This window comes from Atractosteus spatula, chromosome 1 (genome assembly GCF_055471065.1).
Source record: "Atractosteus spatula isolate fAtrSpa1 chromosome 1, fAtrSpa1.hap1, whole genome shotgun sequence".
NCBI classification, from domain to species: Eukaryota; Metazoa; Chordata; class Actinopteri; order Semionotiformes; family Lepisosteidae; genus Atractosteus; species Atractosteus spatula.
Window position 1 is genome coordinate 53,820,100 of NC_142706.1, and position 21,970 is coordinate 53,842,069.

General features: G+C 36.7%; 1 protein-coding gene across 8 annotated transcripts in view; it reads right to left on the minus strand.

The window, feature by feature from the left end:
• Nucleotides 1–21,970, minus strand: part of lrba (LPS-responsive vesicle trafficking, beach and anchor containing) — a 289,988-nt gene that overhangs the window by 242,529 nt on the left and 25,489 nt on the right. For all 8 annotated transcript variants that reach the window (XM_088910702.1, XM_088910752.1, XM_088910744.1 and 5 more), the window contains exons 2-8: nt 9,834–10,065; nt 8,495–8,595; nt 7,474–7,569; nt 4,059–4,180; nt 3,015–3,141; nt 1,939–2,058; nt 801–947 (exon numbers count right to left, since the gene is read on the minus strand). In XM_088910702.1, coding sequence (XP_088766828.1) covers nt 801–947; nt 1,939–2,058; nt 3,015–3,141; nt 4,059–4,180; nt 7,474–7,569; nt 8,495–8,595; nt 9,834–10,065 — 945 coding nt within the window. The remainder of the gene's footprint in view (nt 1–800; nt 948–1,938; nt 2,059–3,014; nt 3,142–4,058; nt 4,181–7,473; nt 7,570–8,494; nt 8,596–9,833; nt 10,066–21,970) is intronic.

Sequence of the window (21,970 nt, forward strand, 5' to 3'; positions counted from 1 at the left end):
TCCTGTAGGATGGAAAAGTTGTCGTTATAGTCCTGGGGATAGGAAGTGTGTTGGGGTGGTAGGGAAGCACCAAAGGAATGCGGTTGTTACGGCGGGAGTTCCCGATTGAGTTGATGTTCCCGAGAGGTGTTTTTGGCTCGGGCAAGGGCCCTGTCAATAACACTGCTGGGATATCCTCTGTTGATGAAAAAGGAATACATTTTGAGGGCTTGGTTCTGGTAGAACAATGTGATAAAAATGTGTTTTATCACTACTTCTCAGAGTAGAGGAAAACTCCCTAATAAGATACATAGACACTCCTGTGCTCTCAAGAACCTGACCAGCTGCTGTCTACCATAAAACAGAATATTATCCAGGACCATACAAGAAATATTTGATGAAAGCAAAACTAAGCAACCCTAAAGGTTAAAGCCTGGTAACCCTCCCTGCAGAAGTCCTTGAAAGTGTTTGAATTTTGATTTGATTACTGCATCAATATATTGAATTAAAATCAGATGAGTTCCGAAGACTGTCTTTTTGAAGTGAATAGAACACAATCACACCTCAAAATCAGAATGACAAACTAAAAATGAAAATGATATCATTTGGAGACACATCAGAGAAATAACTGCCCAACAACAAAAAGACTAAAAGTTAAAGAACACATCTGTATGCATCCATTGACCAGTATCGTGTTACTTAATACTTAAAGTGTGCGAATGAATCACCACTCTTTTGCATTATATTCCATTTTCCAACTGTCTGTTCTATGTAGGCCCTAATAGTTGGCTAGATATCGAAAACCTTTCTACAAAAGTAACCTTGTATCCAGGACCCAGCTGATAAATAGCAAGTATCTGGGCTGCGCTGAGGGCTTCGCTGAAGAGGTAGACTGCTCCCATCTGACCACAGAATACTCGGTTAGCATCAGCGGTCTCCGACGACCCCAGGAAACACTTGTCAAATGTCTAGGAACAAAACAGTGGGAAAAGAAACTTGAGAAACATGAGGAGATCATTACTGATAAGAAAAAGTTTTTACCTAAGCAAAACCCAGAACTTAAGTTAGGTTACAAATGGGCCATTCAGCCCACCTACCCATTTGGGAAACTAAGTGCTAAAGCCCGATTGTGTTAACACACTTCAGGAAGACCACAAACAGCACCAGCTACAGCTTGAATAAATTTATTTAACATGGGCTTGGCTTATTTTAAAGTAAGACGTACTGCATTTCCATACACTGAGCAAGATTCAAAGAACTTTCAGAATGAAGGACCGCAATAGCTTGAAATGTGCCCCATTCTAGTTTGCCAATTCACAGTGCCTTTGTTTTCAAAGAAACTAACACTGTGATCCAAGAAATCAGTACAGCTGGCAATCTGCCCGAGTTCTTCAAAACTGAAATATTCAAGCCTATTTAAAATCCTTGGCTTGCTGTCATTACAGCATTTCTTACCTAATCAAAAAGGAACAATGAATCTTGTAAAAAGGTTAACAAGTTAATAAACCCAGAAGATATTCTGAATAACATCAGAATAGATAGTTAATTCAATGACAGGCTATTGTCTTAACAAAATGAAACAAATACTTAGATGGACCGATGTGAGAAGTGAAGAACCGATCAAACCATAATTACTTTATCAAATGACAATTTGACAAACAATTCCCAAAATATTTTTGTAAATCCAGCAATCAAAATCTTACTTCTACTTCAGACACACGCCAAAAGGAAAAGAACACTACGAGTGCTTTACTGAAACTGTTAACACTGTCATGTATAGTCCAGAGGACTATAAAGAAGTTAAATAAAGTCCATGTTAAAAAAAAAACATTTTCAGAATTATTTTTCTTTAGATTGACTTCCACATTTGACAACATATGTTGGAATGTGCTGTGTAGGTGATTAAGTGGATTTGTTGCAGCACAGAACATAGACTTTAATTGTAACACTGTTACTTACATCACTAGTATTAACCAGCCACGTTATGTCCCCATATGATGCAAGTTCACCATTTACATAGCAACTGATTTCACTGTTTTTCCAGCGATTGTAGATGTGCACTATTGTCACCATGTACCACTGAAACACAAAATGCTTATGTTATTGAAACAAAAAATATGGACTATACTCAACTAGTGAAAAAATTTATTTAAAAGAATTGTTACACATCATGAAAAAATAAGACTAACATTATTGGTTCTATTTTTACACTGTTTGAAATTATGTTCCTCTGTCTATAATAAACTTACTTAAAGCAATGCATGTCAGAACCCATTACATATCACTGATCTGTCAGTCATAACAGGCAAATAAATACTACTGTACACTAAAGTAGAGTCGGTTCAAAAGGACAAAAGACCATGACAAGAGTAAGACAAAGATGAATCAGAAATGACTGTTTTAAACAGAGACAGAGACTAGCATTAGGGGTGTTGCGTTTTAATTGCATTAGGGAATACACCCAGTAGCCACTCCCACAACTCAGTCTCAGGCTGATTGAAACTGGTGTGAAATCAAGCATGCAGAGTCTATTATTTTTTCCACAGCACCGAAAGCATTTTTTCAGGTCCACTTCCCATTGTCTCCACACTGCTGCACTCGAGGGAAAATTACAATTAAATTAAAAAATTGTGGCTTGAAAAGTCATACCCACATTTGCATACAAACTTACACCAGACACTGAAGAAGCATTAATTTCTTTTGTTGTGCTCCTAATTTATAACTCTGAATGACCTAATTTATAACTCTGAATGAAAACATGAAAACAGTGCGTATAAATCTCACACAACATGATGAGGTCTGGGGGGGTGATTTCCTGGAACACAATAGAGATACAAGTTGTCTTCATAACCTGCGCCTCTTTGAAAGCAAAGAGTTGCATTGGGTACCTTCAGATGTACCTTCTAATGCTCTCTCAGTTCTTCTCACCTCCACTTTTGCAATGATTAATGAGATTTTCCACAAAAATTATTTTTTTGCAGTCGAACTGAGAGGAATTCAGTCTAATTTAAAGAGGAATAAAACTGTACCCCTACCTTTTGTGGTTTGAAATCATACTTCACACAGTGCTGGAATCCTTTCCCTTTGGATTTTAATGAAGTCACGATCAAGCAGCCGCCAACAAAATGCGCAGAGTATCCCAGTCCTTTACTAGTGCGAAAACTACGAGAAAGCCACATCTTAACTCAGAGGGTGTTTGAAAAAAAGTTGAATGGCATGAAAACAGTGTAGCTATATTAGAAAGAGCGAGCGGTGGAAACATGGGGGTATTTTTAAATGAAAATGCTAAAAAATACACACTTCAAACATTGTTAGAAATGAATAAATGTAGCTACTGCAGATCTCTTCTGTATTAAAAGGTCACAGTGGAGGAGTGAAATTTTCTTTCAAAACTGAACTGTGTGATTAGAGGTCTTATAAAGCACACAAATCACAATCTTCTTAATATGATTTTCATAAGAATTAACTAAATGTTGAAAATAGGGCAGAAAGGAAAATCATTAATTTAATGTATCTTAAAGTGACTTGACAAACATTACACCACCATTAATCAATGAACTCTGCGTATGGCTGTACGCCTCACAGAACTCCACACTCCATTTAGAACAGAAAGCATATTAGTTGCACAAAAGCAAAGTATGTGCTCTCGTGCCTAACAAGTTGTAATGCAACCTTAAACGCACCCTCAGGGAAGAGGACAATTCAAGCAAACAATCCATATTCTACTCTGAAAGTAACAGGACCAATGTGCCACAGAAGAGACTGACATCACCTTCAGTCCAATTCCAAAGGAAGCGCTGAACCACAGTGAGACCATGAATAACTACACTACACACTGCATCTTGTATCCTGGGGCCAAAGTAATGGAAATCAGCAGGAGGGTGAGAGAGCATTGCTGTGAAGAGTCTGAAAATGCAGTGACTTTCACCAGCCTTAGAGAAAACGACGGATGCTGTGCTTACAGAGAAAGTTCAAAACATTTTCTGCGAAAATGTCAAAACCATTACATTTTCAAGTGAGCAACCTTCCATGGCGCTGCCTTGGCTGGCTTGCCGGTGAGCTGCGCTGCCGTCACTCACCAGTACAAGTAAGGTTTGTCCTTGTCGATGTTGATGTTGTTGATGGGATCCATGCGCAGCCAGGTGTGGAAGGTGAAGCCATTCTGGTAAGGCCACTTGGCAATGGGGGGCAGAGCTATAGCCTGCGAGGAACAGGAAGTGCTTTCAAAGCCAAAGACTTTGCAACAGGCTCGCAGCATCATTCCAAAATTAGAAGAGACTCCTCCAACCATTTTCCCTCTTTCGTGAGCGAACTCAGTTATGGACAATCATTGCATTCAATTGAAGAGTCAGATGAAAATGAGGTAACAAAGCTGGTTTTACACATTTGACCAAACAATTACTAGCATAGACAAACCAGCACATTAAAAAGATCCGGTCTGGGACACGCTAATCTCGCCTAATGGCTTGTGTCCTGCCCCCATGAAAAATGTACAAAAATGTTTTTTCAGCTTTATGAATTTAGACAGCATTTATACAACAAGATGAGCATACAGAAGGTACTGCTTAAATAGTTCAAGTATTTAGACCAAGGTAGAAAGGGGCATGCTTAAAGTGCTCAAATAAAGATTCCTGACAGGAATCTGATAAAGGATATATGGAAATGCTCAGAGCCAGAGAAAAATAAGAGGAATTTAGACTTGTCGAATATTGTAAAAGCCACTGAGCAGGGAGAAAAGTAATGCAACCGGACTATAGGCATATACTGGAAACATGACTGAATGAATGCATACAGGCAAGAAAAAGTAGAAAAATAACATTCATATTTTAAAACTACTTTATGTATACATATATTCAAGCTGTTTTTAACTCCTAAACGGAATGTTCCATACTGTACTTAGTAAAAGATAAAACTGTTAATATGGAAATATGTTAATAAAATATCATACGCCAGTAATCTTTGTTCAGCATTCATAATTATTTTTTTGGATTCAAATATCTAAATTATGTCCCGTGAAAAGCCAAAGTTAATGTCGGCTGAACTCTTAGCCTTACTCAACATATACCCATCTTGTCCTCAACGTTAACCTTAAATTATAGTATAAAGTATAAAAGCGTTGCAGTGGATATTACTTTCCTTTCCTTAAATAATTAATTTGTGCCCATCAGTATTAGACACCGTGTTATAATATGTTTTTTAAAAGCTCTAAACTTACTGGAATCATGGAACACGAGTTTTACTGGAATCATGGAACATGAGTTTTACTGTCTCCTAACTGATCTGCATTTATTCACGAGTCCAGATTCAGCCTTATGACACTGCCTATTCATAAGCCCCACTGGAGCAGCTCCCCAGCTTGTCAGAGCCATGTTTCCGGCACTTTGCTAGTGTCAGTTCTGCAAAGCAAACATAAAAAGGAACACAGCCTGACAAATTTAAGAGGCTGCCCTGCTGTGCAGAGATACAAACTGAGTTAACGATGTTTTCCAGAACTGCATTACAGACTGCAGGATATCTACAGTACTCCCCTTGCTTAACAAGAGATGAAGATCACCATGGTAATGAGGATTCATATCTCAAACTCAAGCTGTTCATGACAGAGGTGGCAGCACTTTGGCTCTGGACAGAAACACCTGGTACAGCCATTATCTGTCACACAACTAATAAGCAGCATTCCCGCAGCTCAATTAAATATTTTTTAATAGAATAATAATTTATGAGGGTCGTTTTTTTCCTATGGTCTCAAAATAATATCTGTGCATTATAGAACGAAAACAAAACTTTCAATTCACTTTCTGTTGCATTGTTATTTTTGATCTATTTCCCCCAGTTCCATTTGGGATCACCTCCACACAGGAGGTGGAAAAAATTGTATTGGCTGAACAGATTCATTAGATTCACATTTGTAGTTACACATTTATTGTCCTAACAGCTAGAGCTGTTACGAAAATAATGAATCCTTCACTTACTTTTTAATTTTCCAAACAATTCTGTGATATTGTACGAATACACATCGCACAATATAAGTACAAAATATTTAACAGCTGTCATTTTTATTATGGTAATCCTTCCTTGTTACCTATATTCTGATGTTCTGTTCAGATTAAAAAGTTGCTGTTATTGTATTACACCACGATTCATGAATAAAAATTACTAAAAAAATTAAATACTAAAATATCTAAAAAGTGATGCTCTGGCAACAAAGTAATTAGACCTTTTTTCATCCATTTAAGATCAAGTCACTCATTCTGCTAGAGGGCAAATTATTATTAGATACAAATAATAAAGATATTTCCCAGTTAATACATTAATACAGGGAATATGGGGAAGTTATCATTACTTCCAACAGTTTCTCTATTTATCATTGGAAATCTATGCAAAAATATTAAGAAGTTGGTTTTTGGAAACCAAAACAGGGGAGATAGCTAAAGCTCATCAGCTAGCTTCCTTCTGCAGATGTTCACAGACTATATGCAAAAGAATGTTTACAGGAGCACAACAACATGGCCTCTTTTTATTTCATGTGGACCTGTTTCCAGTATGTCTTTCTGGACATTGGAGATGCCTTTTTTTTTCCAATTGCAAGAAAATAAATGACCACTGGCTTAAAAAACTACCTACACCTTGATTAACGATAATACCATCAAAGCTTGATGGGAATCTCCAGCAACAAAAATGCTGTTAATAAGACGTTTTCCTACATACAGTATGAAAATGCTGGGAGAATTTTGGTCAAAATCCTTATCTCCAGCAGACTCCATGTTAATTCAGTCAGCCATGCCTGCACTCACATCCCTGTTACGCTCTGTCACAGTACAAGCGTGCAGTTCTTTTGACTTAAGACAAAAGAACTGCAGTTGCTATCAATTCTTGATTAAAATTACTCACTTGTCCGGTAAAACCAAAAACAGACCTAAGATGTTTAACTGTATTTAGACAAGTGCCAATTAAACTGATGCCATGGAAATTTCTTTTGGCAAACATTTCTTTCGTTATTTTGTCTGAAATATTCTGCATGGCTAAAGCTGAAAAATACATTTGCTAAAAAAAATATATGACACTACGGGATATCTTAGGGAGCCTAAAACATAAAAAACCTTCCACTTGCAAGAGGTGATTGCATGAATATACCTCTGGTTTCCTCCTTCAATTGTGCCTCACTGCTGCAGGTGGAGCACTCTGTTTGAATCATTGTCATTGAAACAAATCAGAAAGAGCAACAGCTTTAAAAAAAAGTGACCACAACAACAAAACCAGAAATTCGAAATTCGCTAGAGGCATGTTCAGGATGAAAGTAAGGCAGCACTTCTTTCCAGGAATATTGGATATCCGGTATAGGTGACTGTCATTCACTGGGATCTTCTAAGACTCAACTAAAGAAAGAACATTTAATATAGAGCAACCCAAAGGTACTGGATAAATATCTACTGGCCTAATTACCTAGGTGATCGAGATATAGTACTGTCTTGATGTATTTTCTAAACACAAACTCACCGCCGCACTCTTCCCAGGAAAGCTGAAGAAGGAGTCAGGACCATTTTTATGTGGCATATACTTTAAAACTGACAGCAACTTCACAGCATGCGGAGGCTGAAAGAGAAAAGATACACAGAAGACACATGTGAACAGAGTGAGATAGAGGCTTAAAAAAGTAACATATACCTCTTGGGTGCTGTTTTGACAAAGTAGACCATATTGTAATCCACTAATCAAGCCCATGTAAGCATACCTTCACTTTAATTTTCTGTCAGGCCCCTCTCCCCCAGGAGATGGCGAAAATATCTAACAGCAATATGTTCATGCATTTAAACTCCCAGCAGTTCTTCATTAGTTAGGAGCTTCAAATATTAAAGACACAAAATCTCATCAGCAGAATTTAAATTTTGATCAGGATTAATTATTTTAAAAGACACTGATACAATTTTACTTGTAGTCACAGCGATTTACATAAGGCACAACAGATAAATTCAAGTTTGTTTTTATTTTCCCTAAAAATATGCTCAATATGGTTTTGTTCAAGCCACCTGAAGCAATTAATTACTCTTGCAGCTCTTTTTTACATCATAAAAAAGGAAACTTGACCCATTTACTTTACAATTTGATTAAAGATACTGACAAACAAGTGGCTTTCCCTTCATCCCTTGTTAATAAGATTTATTGGCATTATACTTTACCCTATTTTTATTACTTCTCTTCCCACAAATATTTCCTTTCACTTCAGTAGCCTTCAACAGAATGTTTTTTTGTCTTGTGAAGAGCTTAAAACATCTTTTATGATGCACATTAAAAAGTGTATTTTTAAGGTAATGTATGCATAAAAGCAAAGATGTGCATAGAAATACTATTCAGAGGAAGAAAGAGAGAAAAGGAAATGGAAAAGTCTACTACAACACAGCAGTTCTGTCAAAGTTTGGTAAATTCCACGAAAGGTCACATCATGGACATGTTTTTAAAACCAGCAACTGGTTCAAAATCTAGCAATATATTAAAAAAATTAAAGACAATAAAAATGTACCCATTGTCCTTTTTCTCCTTGCAATTTGCTGAAGAACAGCTTTAGCTCCTTGACAGTTATACTGTAGCTAGCCAAAACTCCCAGCATATCAACAAGCAAATCTGTAACAAAAAAACAAGCATGTTAGCATTGTACAACACTATTAAACTGAGCACATCTCCTCATCACAGCAGTCACCATCCCACATACAGGTTCAGACAGCTCAGAATCCCTTAATTACCAGTAATTTGTTTCAAGTACTGTACAATTACGTGATCACTGGAATGGGAAACATGGGGTGAAAGAAACCACAATTCTTGAGAAAAGATTTACTCATTTCAAAAGCAGAAAAATAAACGTTCCTTGGAAATTACTCAAGAAGAAGTTGGTACTTATTTTATGATACAGTAAACACTGTTTAAATCATTAGCAGCAGTACATTTAAAGCCATTCAATCTAATACTCCCTCAGCACAAATGGTATTTGCAGCTATCTGAGAAGGGAACAAGTAATAGGTTTATTCCATGCTGAAAAAAAGAAGAAAGAAAACACAACGTTTCAGCTGTGGAGCCTTCTTCGGGTGTATCAGAGAAGGGGTTCAGTATTCAACAGAACAAAATGGTCCAGTAAAAGAAATTACAATGTAACCAGGATAACACTAGGAAACTACTAGATAAATAAAGTATGTAATTAAATGTTTGTTTTTTTTGCATAATCCTTAACTAAATATGACAATGACAGTCCTTCGGTTCATCTCAATTATCAAAGTCAACATTTTATGATGCAATAGTTAATACCTGATTAAAACCACACTCAATATTTTCCTTTGTTTCCTGAACACTACTGCTTCAGAAGACTCTCCTATAAAGGGTTGTTTTTTTGTTTGTGGGCCGCTAGGGACCAATAAAGTTCACGATTACTTTCACATAACACCTGAGGAAAGCACCAGGATCAAGGCTGTATCCCTACAACCAGTGAATTGAAAAACTGAGCATTTATACCATAATTCACAGAGAGGCCTTTATAAGACATACTCTCTTCACATCTTTCTTTATGGCTATTTTTTCACATCCTTTTTAAGCTTTACCAAATTCGACTCGAAAAGTGGCTTGAAATACATACAATATTCATTTTGTACTGGCTGAATGCCCTAAAACCTATTTCTCCTTCAAATTTCTTACATGCTCTTCATGTCTCCATTAGAGAGAGTAATGACAATGATCCAGACCGATTATGTGGCAACGTAATGTTGTGCGCTCCCATACATGTCATGGAGTGATGATGATTATGGGGAGTAAACATGATCAGAATAGGAAGATGCTAGTTTAACTTCAGACCTGCAATTACACAAGAGACATACCCGCAATCATGCTGTCAGTTTTATCGATCCTCATCAGGACCTGCTCGATGAGCCCCATCTCCGTGCAGGCCTGCAGGTTGCGGATGCTCTTCTTCAGAATGGCGGTGAAAATGCTCCATACTTCAGCCTGGCAGGTTTGATCACACTTATCTAGGAGCTCCACCATGCAAGTGATGCTGTCCACTTCCTGAATGATGAAATTCATTTCCAGGTCAAACTGGCCACCTACAAGCTAGGAAAAAACAAGCATGACCAGGTTACCAGAGTATAACTGTAACGAAAATAGATATCTTTTTTAAATACAGTGGTAATTAGGATGCTAATAAGAGTCACGACTGCAATAGTGCTAAATATGTAAACATGGAGACAGCACCACTAATATGTCATTATCAGGCATGAGTTGTAACAATGAGACCAATTATGAAATACTTCTAAAAGGTGAGAAAAGGTAAGAAAGGGGAAAAAGAAATAAGGCCCTAATCAACAGTATGTTTTTCTGCTGTATTATCCAAATAACTAAAAACAAAAAAGACAAAAAGGATGTGATTGTGTAACAGAAACTTCTTCAATCAACAATACAATATGGAAATTACCGGCTTGTAATAGCATCACGATAAGTGATAATATTGCAGCTGGACATTTGCAACCCTTAAGTAAGCCAACTCTTGAAACATGCTCCAACCCCTGCTCTAGCAGGAGTTCAATACGGCTGAGAGCCAACGGAATCGGACAATCCGGACAGCCAGCCTTGGGCTACCTCAGACTGCTGACCTAAATGAGCAATGAGCCCAAAAGGCTTCTTTCTAAAATTAAGTAAAGAACTAATAACAATATTAAGTAGGCCTTATGGGAAATTAAGACTTTGCTCTGACTATTATATACTTAAAGATACAGTATGTTTTCATAAAGAAGATTGCAGATTGGAATGCATTCTTTTAAAACCATATTTTAGGGCAGTCTCTTCCACTAATAAGTGGTCAACAAGAATGGATTAAGATGAAAAACGGGAACGTAAAGCAGACATTTTGTTGTTTGGTGTTTTTAAATATTAGGTTCTCTTTCATTTCTTTGTACATTTGTTCCTGCTGGGAACCCTGGAGTTTTAGTTTTAAAATATTATAATTTAATTGTTAAATGATGTTTCAATTTGAAAATAATGTGAATTTGACGTGGCTCTGACATTTTTTTATCATAATTATCATCAGAAGGTTTGATCTTGAGTAGGTGTTGAAATTGAAACTAACAATCCTGTTAATTCCAGCAATTAGAAATTTTAAATCTGATTTAACATGTTTGTAGTGGTCTCCCACTATAACTATGCAGCAAAATAGTACAATATGATTAAGGTTTACAGCAGGTGTATCTCTTTTGCAACATAAACTACAGGTAAAGATCTGTAAACATCTGTAAAAATCAGACTTGTAAAAAAAAGATTTATCAAATCAGACTGCTACTGCTCTTTACACCTATTTTGGTAAACAGACTATTCTTTATATATTTTATTAGACTCACCCCTAGAAAATATCCATAAGTACAAAGCTTAGGCTGCTAAAGACAAATCACAACCTAAAAATATTTTCTGTAAGAGGGGTTTATTTTTGAGTAATTGTACTGTCATAAGTATCAAACTTGACTTTAAAAACGCAATGATAAGGAAAAGAACAATGCTGATGGTGAAATTTATTTTGCTAGATGGGCACCAAATTGGCATGTATGAGATGGACAAAAGAAAGATTACCATCATTTGTCATCAGACAGGCTGCAAAAACAATTTGATCACTGGATAGAAACCAAATAAATCCCTAGAAACATGATGGGAAGCTGTCCCATTAAAATGAATGAAGGAGGATTAAAATCAATGTAACCCACAACACAAGCTAAAAAGCAGAGATGAAAGGAAGGGCTGCAGCTACTGTGCCCTGTGTAATACACCATAATGAAATAACAAAACCTGACAAAACCAACAGATTGTCACCGAAATTCTCATTCCTTAACTTTCAAAGCTTTATGTAATCTCAACCACGGACATGTCTGTTTAAGACAAACAATGAGGCCAAAACACAACAAAATAAAATGTGCAAACCCAGGCATCCTACAGAAAATGACCTCCCTGCCCCCCCCAACATTTAATAAGGACCCCCCCCCCCCCCCTTCAAACACCTGCTGTGAAAACCAATAAATCACTGGTGCTCAGGAACAGAGCACCTTTTGTGAATTTGCATTTCTGGCCTGCAATAGAAGCCCCGTTCTTTAATGGATGCATGGTGCTGCAAGCTGAGGGGTCTTGTGATTTATGAACGTGACACCTTTTGAGAAGCGCAAATTCTTCACAGTTAGACAAGCCCTAGAAAGTCACTTGAGGGTTAGGCTAATGCTAGAAGCAAGGTCTACGAGCAAGTTCATATTTATTGTGAAGCGAATATTTTCACGTAATTTTAAAATGTTTATTTTCCGGTTAGCAGTTTAAATTTATATAGGGAGAAATGGTCTGCAGCTCATACCTTTGAAATCCTAAGTCAGGCACTCAGAGCATTAAAATATTTTAGAAACGTATATATATATTATAAGCTGCCTTACAATACTGGCAATGTCTGTGGTGCTGACAAAATAAAAAAAATGTTCTGGCAATACCACAGTGAAACTCCCACTCCAGAAGAATTTGTCAATTTCAAGTTCAAATCTGGCCAACTGAGTGGAACAGTAACTCCCTTATGGAAGCTTGTATCTGAAAGAATGCAAAAGAATCCTCTTAAGGTAAGGAATGCAGTTGCACACAGTGAGGTCTGGCAATTTAAATCTTTATGCAGAGAAACCATTTGCACGATTCAAAATAACCCTAAACCTAACATATGACTGCAGAGCATTCCATCAAGATAACACTTGCAATTTCTCAATGTCCACTCAGATGATAATTCCGGTGGGTCGGGGCATGTGGATCCACTTACCATGCATACTATAAGCTACCATGCTGATCTAGCAGGTTTTAGTTTTATAATTATACCAATCAGTGTAAAACTTGAATGCATCTACATATGTGGCAACACTTTTGAAACACAGTTTAGAAGCTGCAAATAATGTGTTTCCAATGAACAATAATGATAATGAAGTATTCATTAATAAAGTATTTATACTGTATATAAAAACGATAAAACAAAATTTTTACCAATAACTATACAATTAATTAGAAGGAGTCTTTCTTACAAGGGTATTGAATTTCTCTTAAATGTGGTTTTAGGCATTACTATTAAGAGGAAAATAATAACTATAAAATTTAACATGAATACAGCTTCCATTAAATGTGGCTAATAAAAGCAAGTACACAGTAGATGTAACTGTAGTTCAAAAGCATCTTTGAGAGTTGTTGCAAAACAACCTTAAAGACTAGCATTTTTAGTCTTTAAAGCACAGTAGTACACAAAACCTTTAAGTATCCTGGTAATGTACAAGGCTTAACGTAGTGAGTCACGCTTTTAAATAGATTCTCACCAACAAGCACTGCAATGAGCTAGGTGAGGTTTATGATGGTGCAATACTGAGAGTTAAATGACATGTTGGAAATAAAACACATCTTGTATTCAAATATGTATTCCATGTGACACACTTTTGTTTCCAAAAAGCAGTCAAATTAATTAGATTCTCTCCACAGAGAGAGAACCCTCTGACAAGTTGTCATATTAAGATAACCACAAAATGTTAGTTTGGGGGAAAATCTATTTAATTTAGTACAGTTCATTGTTTTTAGAGTAACTGTCATTTCAGAAGTACTATTTTATATTTTAGAATGGGTATTTGAAAACACCTATCACTAGTCCTACACTTTTGGTTGGAAAACAAAATCTACTTCATGTAAACATAACAGAGATTAAGATAATTTCCAAAGCATTTTGAGTACTCAGAATAACAGAGAAACATCTCATTAAAACTAGAAAATTTACCTCCAATATGTTGTAATGGCTGTTTAGTGCCTCCATTTTTCTTCCACCTCCTTCAAGGACAACTATGTGAGGAATGTTAAAATACCAAGCAGTGCTCTACAATCAGTCAGGATCCATCATGCTAAGCCATATGAAAAAACCACTACAATATCTTTCAGATAAATACCACATATTGTCTCTGAAACTTGCTTTATAACTTCAGTCTAGTCTACGCAACCACCTCCTGCTGTTGAACAAGTCTCAGTGGCCCCTTCAAACTGGATCTTTTGTCTTAGTGGACATTAGATCCCTTACAGGAAGACAATACTGCCTGGTCACCCTTGGAATCCTATAAATTAGTAACAGGGAGCTTCAGCTGGAACACAAACCAAGTTAGGTTTGTGGTACAGGTATATTGTTTACACAACAGCACAGCAAGGTATGTCTGCACCACCTGTGTTATTCAGAAACATGAGCATTTTTTCTTCTATGAGAAATACAGAAAAACTAGATCATCCCTAATGCATGATCGCATCCAGCTTGAAATCAGCCAGCCAGTGTATTTGAGAAAACAGATGTCCTCCAAGTCAGCGAGGTGAGACAGTACTTCACAGTTTGGAGTAAATTATCAGGATTTTTCAGAGGGAAAGGATACCAAGTAACAGAAAGACGTGACCTCACATGGTACAGTATAAATCACTCTGTAATATGCGGCTTGTCTTTTTTATAGTTTTACCCCCCAGAGCTTCTGTAAATTGTCATTCATGTTAAGGATCAAGATATTTTCTCTGCCATGGTTTTTTCCACTGGTTTTTCAAACAACAAACATTTACAAAAATAGCATTTCCATTTATTCTAATCTGGCTGTTTTTCAGGCTGCTTAGAAGTACCAGGGTCAGGTACAATCACTTTGATGTTAAAAATCACATAATACACTGCAATTAAAGGCAGTGTATTGGAGCTATTTCTGCAGCTTGTCTGTGTAGTTGTACCCATAGCATGCATCAAGGCTACGGGTACTGGCAGGGCTAGTTTGACCATGGCCAAACAAGGGGTCATTTATAATTGTTTGTTGATACAGAAAATGCTCATATATGCCAGCATAGAACAGTGCCAAGTAAACAAAGCAGATCACTTATTAGACATCGGTATACGAATTCAAAGAAACTAGATTAAAGTTTAAAAGTTTATTGTAATTTACTTTCAAAAGATCTTTTTTTTTTTCCTTTGGATGTTAAACTGAGGTCTATTTGGTCACTGAAGATCCCCATGACAGTATTCATTAGAGGAGGGATGTTAACTGGAATCCAGGCCAAATTCCACTTTTAAAACCTTTCAAAATCCAGCCCTCTTTAATTCACTTGCTGAAGTCATTTCTCACGTTGCCACCTGATCCATCCTGTGCAGTGAGGCTGCAGGTGCAAAATAGTTGCCATGCATCAACTTAGTGTGCTCCGCATTTTAGTGGTTGAAGTCAGCTTCCTACTATCTGTAAAGGGCTTTGAGGAATTACTGTTACTGATCTGAAGTATTAAATTCTGCATTTTCTAATACAAATACAAAACAAAATTCTTTAGTTTGTCTGAGCTTAATTTTTTTAGATTGTAGTACTGAATTCAGCACATAATGGAAATCATTTTTTCTGCACTTCTTTTATCATTACCTAATGATCATGTGACTGTACAGTATGCATAGGGCACAGACTCTAAAATGCATTACCAACTCACTGCTGCAAGTCTACACCAAGATCTGTGAATTCAATTTTCATAATTAATTCTACTATGATATCAATGGTAAAGGATTATTGAGGGGCTACTGAAAACACTGTAGTCTACATGTTTATCAGCCTGCTCAATATCCTTGAATTCCAAGTGTCCAAATAAAGTATTTATCTTTAGGGGAAGAGATACTTGAGCAAACCAAATTCATTTTAATGATGCTTTTGTCAGCGAAAAGTCATTTCATTTTAAAAAATATATTTTGTTCCTCATGTTTCCAAAAAGTGTAGAAAAAAAGATAAAAGAGCACAATACTATTAGATTGTATAATCAAAATCTAAATCCTAAATCTAGTTATGCACACTACATTATTTTCAAAAGTAGAAAGGTGAATTTAACATTTAAGGCCATTTTTAAACATTGACAATAGATATGCTGTTATCATTGTTATAAATGTTTCAGTATTTAAATGAGAGGTCTGCGAAAGCAACTTTTACATATTTAAGTCAATGCAACCCAGGGGAAAATGGCTATTTTTGTACATTTCAAGATGTGCTTTTATCAATTCAGAAAGAAAATAACACCCTGAGATGCCTTATAAAGGAACAGACCAGAAGGCAGAATTATGCTGGATGGTAGTAAAGTAAATACAAATAAATTTAGTTGCAAACGTCTCCCAAGGAGACAGGAAATGAAGGGACTTCTTACCGCAAGCTCTTTGGTGTGCATGTCATCAGAAGGCAGGCAGTGTTGCATGTGAACATATTGGGTGTAATTTTAATGAGCTTGAATGTTATGAGGGTACTACTTCAAACCAAGTCTGAAGTGGCAGCTGAATAAAGCTCAATTATGACTATATCATTGATTGCTTTTTTATTTCCTTGTGTCCTTGTGCTTTACAGAAGCAGAGAACTCTAAAACAGGTGGAAAATGCAAATGCAATAGTCTTCTAATGTAATATTACTTTGTTTTTTCCACTAGGTACATTCAAGGTTATTTTTAGTGCAAAACGATACTTAAAAGGTCAAATGCATTAGATCTATATTTGGAGACTTTGTGCTGTTTTCAGTTTATTTTCCATTTCAACTTTCATACAGCTTGCCATGTTGGCTTCAAATTTAGGTTTCCTACGATTCTGAGAGCTGACCGCTTCTTTCTGGACACAAACAGGTTTCACAGCTTTGAATTAGGGAAGAATACAGACACTGCATATGTGACATACATACTGAAGCAGTCAAACTTAAATGTAACTGTGCTCTGCACTTATTTTCACAGACTGTTAAGTAGAGAGCATGGCTACAATAGGTATTCTAGCACAGCAACAGGATGCCTCAATCATCTTAGAAAGACAAGTGCTCAAGCTTCTGAGGAATCTCCAAATAAACTCAACCTGTACAGGAGATCTGTGGAGAGCAGAAAACCTAGATGGAACTGCTGATATTTTCAATGCACTTTTCACAGACACTTCCACACTGCTGTTGCACACATATTAACATTGCTCTTATTTTTGTCTCTGTAACTAAGTAAATACAAGTCATTAGAAACAAATACCGGATGACGGTACACAGTAACTAATTGAAAGAAATAAACCCTCTGTGAACTGGTCATTTACAAAGTGTATAATTTAAATGTTCTATGTCATTTTTACCTCTTCTGTTTTTGACCACATTGATGAAGAGTAACAATGGGTCCAAAATAAAAAACATTCAGAAAGAGACCATGTTAGGGAATTAGAACTGTTGATGCCCAAGTCTGACTTCCATTTAAAGTGTGTCAAATGTGCTACAAATAAAATAATTTATTCACACAGTTTAACGTGCCAAAAAAATCTTTGAGTCAACTCACATTCTCTTAGGATGGCATTACTAGACACATTAACTTGCTTTTGGAAGATTTTTCAAGCCCATTGCCACTGGAAATCAAACTCGATATTCAGCGATGGTAATCGAAGGAGGATATTAGCAATGGAATACACCGATTAAGAAGAATAAACATTTTAGTCTACTATTTCTTTCGAGATCACCTGATATTGTCTTGCAACACATGAACCCTAAATTAAACCCAGCAGGTTCATTAACTTATCGGGACCTTACCATCATACTGTACATAAAATACCTGCACTCTAGCAACAGTACGTTAGGAATCTAAATCTGCCTGCACTTCTGATTACTGTTATTATTTTGGGTCAATAACCCGATAACTGCACGCGAAGATCTGATGTGATCGGATCAGAATCCTGAATCTGGTACTGAGAACCAAGGGCCTGTGCCACCGGTCACTGGCCATCCCACTCCAGCAGCTAATGAGATCCACTGGGTGAGGGAAGGGTCAGGCCAGATGACCAGATGCAATCAGGGCCATTGCAAATCCCATGTCCTCCATGCAAGCATGTGGGATGGTTTAAAAAAAAAAGACATTTGAGCTTGGGAGACTGGACATAGAGGGATAATTGTACAGTTTAAAATTTAAATATCATACACAACTATCCAAAATAGAACTCAAATTATCCTGCAGCATAAACACACTGTGCCCAAAAGGTTGCGAGTACCACCTTCCACTTCCTACACTCAGCCATAATAAATGTCACTCATTACTAAAGCCTCTTTGATGGCAATGCAATGGAAATTTCAAGATTATACTGATTTTATTTTTTAAAGCTTGATTCACATTTTACACTTGTGCTTTTGATTTAAATCACATGTCCTGTACCCATGGCAATGACGCACATCAAAGAAAATAACCTTTCATAACTTCTTACAGCTCCAGCTGAACTTCACTTACAGCACATATTTTCCGTTTCATGTATAAAGGGGTCCGAGTTAGAAATACGGTCATTGAAAAGAAAAGGCAGAGGCATTCTTCACAAACATTATGTACAGTATGACAATCCTTAAAGGCACATAGCCCTATAATATAAAATGCCTTGAAGCATGTGCATTCAACTGTCACAGCAATCACGGCTGCTTTTAGAAAAACTCAGAGCAAAATGTATTAAAGGAAGGAAAACAAGGATATGAAAACGTAATACAGGATCACTTAATTCAGGATGAAACATTCCCTTTATCAGAATAAAGATGGAACCGGCACGTTTATGATCACAAGATCTCATCCACCCTTATATCAAGTAAGGAATACGTTTAGTAGACTCCACTTTATGATTTGGCACGTAACGATTTATTAAAATTCATAAAATGTAACAGAGAACAAGCAAATACATGTTTGCATAAAAATGTGTTCTGCTGACAAAATAAAAGAGAAAGCTGGAATTAGAAAAAAAGTAAAGATCTTGTGGTAAAAAACTGAACTTCAAATGAATTATTTGCTAGTTATCAGTAGTACTACTAACACTATGTTTATCATTATCACAATTATGGCCTCATGACAACTTGTAGAACCAGTAAAAACTGGAAGAGTCCCAGTAACTTCCTTCAGGAGGGCAAAGGGGAATTGAAAAATAGGTGAAACTTTAGCTTGTAAAAACAGTTTAAGAAACATTTCCAAAACACAAAGAATTTGACTGTAAAGCCCTGTAATATGAACTGTATTTTTTCTATATTAATAAATTAATTAATAAAGATAAATACCACTCACCCCCTGTATAAAATAGGATGGACAGCCAGTGTCTGATGCAAAATAAATTGCAAATGCTAGGACATTTGCCTGCGCCCTGGATGGCTGAATATCTCATTGAACTATCCCAAAAAACTGCAATACGAGAAGTGGGATAAAGACACATGAACAAAATAATGGGAAGAAAATCAAAAACAATGTCTAGAAGAGTAGCAATCTGAAAGAAGCCCAAGACATATAACAAAGTGGCAGGAGCCTGTTGCAATATGTCACAATTTGCACCCAGATTAGCTGCAGACAACATAACATTAGGAAAAAGAATGCAAATGTTCCATCTTAAATTGAATCAGTCCATGTTCAGTACAGAATTTAGCCTGCAACAAACTTGTTTCATTCTGAATTTAGTCCCATCTGGCTTCTGGGATAAGGGCCATGTTCCCACTGTCCTTACCAGTAATAAGCAGCTTTCTGAAAATGAAGGGTCAAGACTTTGTGGGACCTATAAGGCTCTGCATGGCTTGGCACCTCAGTACCTGTCTGAACTATTATCACCTTACTCCCCACCTCGCAACCTTCGCTCTTCTAAGTCTGCTCTCCTTACTGTCCCCCAAGCCCGTCTACATTGTATGGGTGACAGGGCCTTCTTATGCCCCCAAGCTCTGGAACTCTCTGCCCAGGGATATCAGAGAGTCACCTTCTCTAAACTCCTTCAAATCCAGACTCAAAACATTCTTCTTTAGAAAAGCCTTTACTTAACTGGTTCCATTCTTCACCCCTCTGCTTTTCCTAGTACCACCATCCATGGTCTCTCTATATTGTCATTGTGTTTTATCTTCTGTATTCTTTTATATTGTTGTTCTCATTTTGTAAAGCGCTTTGAGAAGCCACCTTTAAAGGCGCTATATAAAATAAAGTTTATTATAATTTATGGAGCACACAGTATTATACATATATTTCCTTTAAAAAATGATGGCTATTTAAGTAAATAATTTAAGAATTTATGTGTTGTATCTACTCCTTTAAAGTTTCTAAATCTTACTTTTTCAGTATGTCAGGAATTTGATTGCACACGTTCTCTGAATTGCTTTTCTTTCTGGCTCAAAAAGTTACACAAGAGTACTGTTAAGCAATAGAGTTTTGTGATAACTTCAAAGCCGAGATATAAAACATGCATCTGCCCTTGCTTGAAGCAAAAGTAAATTAAGGCTTTGCATGATTGCAATGTCATGTCATTAAGGGAATGTTATTACTTTAACTCTTTACATCTAAATGTACACATCCTGAACAATAAGAGGAAAACTAATATGCATTATTAATCTTGCAAGTTATTAAAAATCTCCATTAATATTTCCCTGTTCAAAACATGAATTAACATAATGAGATAAGGCTATCAAACAAATGTATTAATTAATCCAGAAACAAAAGCACAACCCATACAAAAAAATGTAAGGAGCTCACACAAAAAAGGAAAAGGGGGCAAGTTAAACATCTTCGTTTTCCACTGGTGTATACAGGCCAAACAAATGTGTGAACACCAACAAATGTACACAAGAATCCATACTAAAACACCGTTTTGTAGTAGTACACTGCAAGATCATTTGCCAGCCAACAGCCATGATGGTACATAATCAAATAATCTACAGTCTCACACCTTAGTCTGAAAATCTCACATGCTTGCATCAAGTCTAGGTTGAAAAAAAAGCATGTAATGAACATAGCATCTTGAAATTGTTCCAGAGGTTTACAAGTCTATTATTTAACCAAAGTGTTTTTGTATGTGAATAAAAGAAACCATCAAAACAAATGGCACGTAATCACAGTTTTCAACAGAAAATCTCACACATTAGGATTTTCAACCCTTGAGAGCTATGCTAGTAATCAACCAAAAAAAAAACCAGAGGGGTTTCCTCGCAAATGAATCATCGGCAAATATTGTCCCTTCGTCGCTTGAGACCCTTGATGAGAAACATTTTTCGAGAATAATAAAGGCAGTGGAAAACACTGAATTTTCAAATGGAAAAAAAATAATTTTCTCAATTAGTGCAAAATAATAAATAACGCCTCGGTTTCAAAAAGAACACAATGATGGCTTGGTACAGACAGAAAATGGCAAAGAGCAATGTGTTTCAAGCACCAAGATCTTCCTCGGGCAGCATCATGGGAGCCTACAGTGAATACTACAGTATACTGTATAATCAAACTAGTTGTTTAATCATGCTGTACAGCATTATACGATAGCTATTTCATTAGTTTGCAAGCTAGTATGGCAATCTAGGTGTTAGATAGCTAGCTAGATGGGGTAACATTAACGTGCCACATTACATCATCTGCGGGAGGTTTCCACCTGGCCTAAGCTTTTTCCTGCAGTAAACCCAGGACATTCTGGAAATGGAAAAAAAAATGACCATGCTGTCACCATTTTTAACAAAACAATTCACTCCTTTTTCTACAAGAATAATTTCAGCCAGTGAGATGTAAGGCTCTCCATCTTCCCCCAGTCTTGTAAAATGGTCTTGGTGGCACAACAAAAAAAAGTCATGCCTGACAAATAATAGCAACTTGAGGATCATCATTGTGACACTGATCCGTTGACTGTTTCTTCTCAGTCACATCCAAAAGCACATCAGGCCAATTCACCAAGAGGTGCCCCATTACCCCATTAGGGTATTTCATGAGCCAGTAACAGGTATAGCCTGAGTGCAGCGGGGACTGGTCACAATTTTCATCTGGAACCACCAGGATAGTGTTGCTTAAGAGCTATGTGCAAGTTTAGAGTAGATTAGGTGGAGTGTTGGGAATTTAGATGAAGAAAAAGTATTGTCCCAGATTGTGTTCCAGTCAGGACTCCCACCCTGCTTGTCTAAGTCTCGGATTGCACAGAGGACTAAATTTATATGAAAGAAGAAAGTCATACTGAAAAGAGTCAGAAACTAGA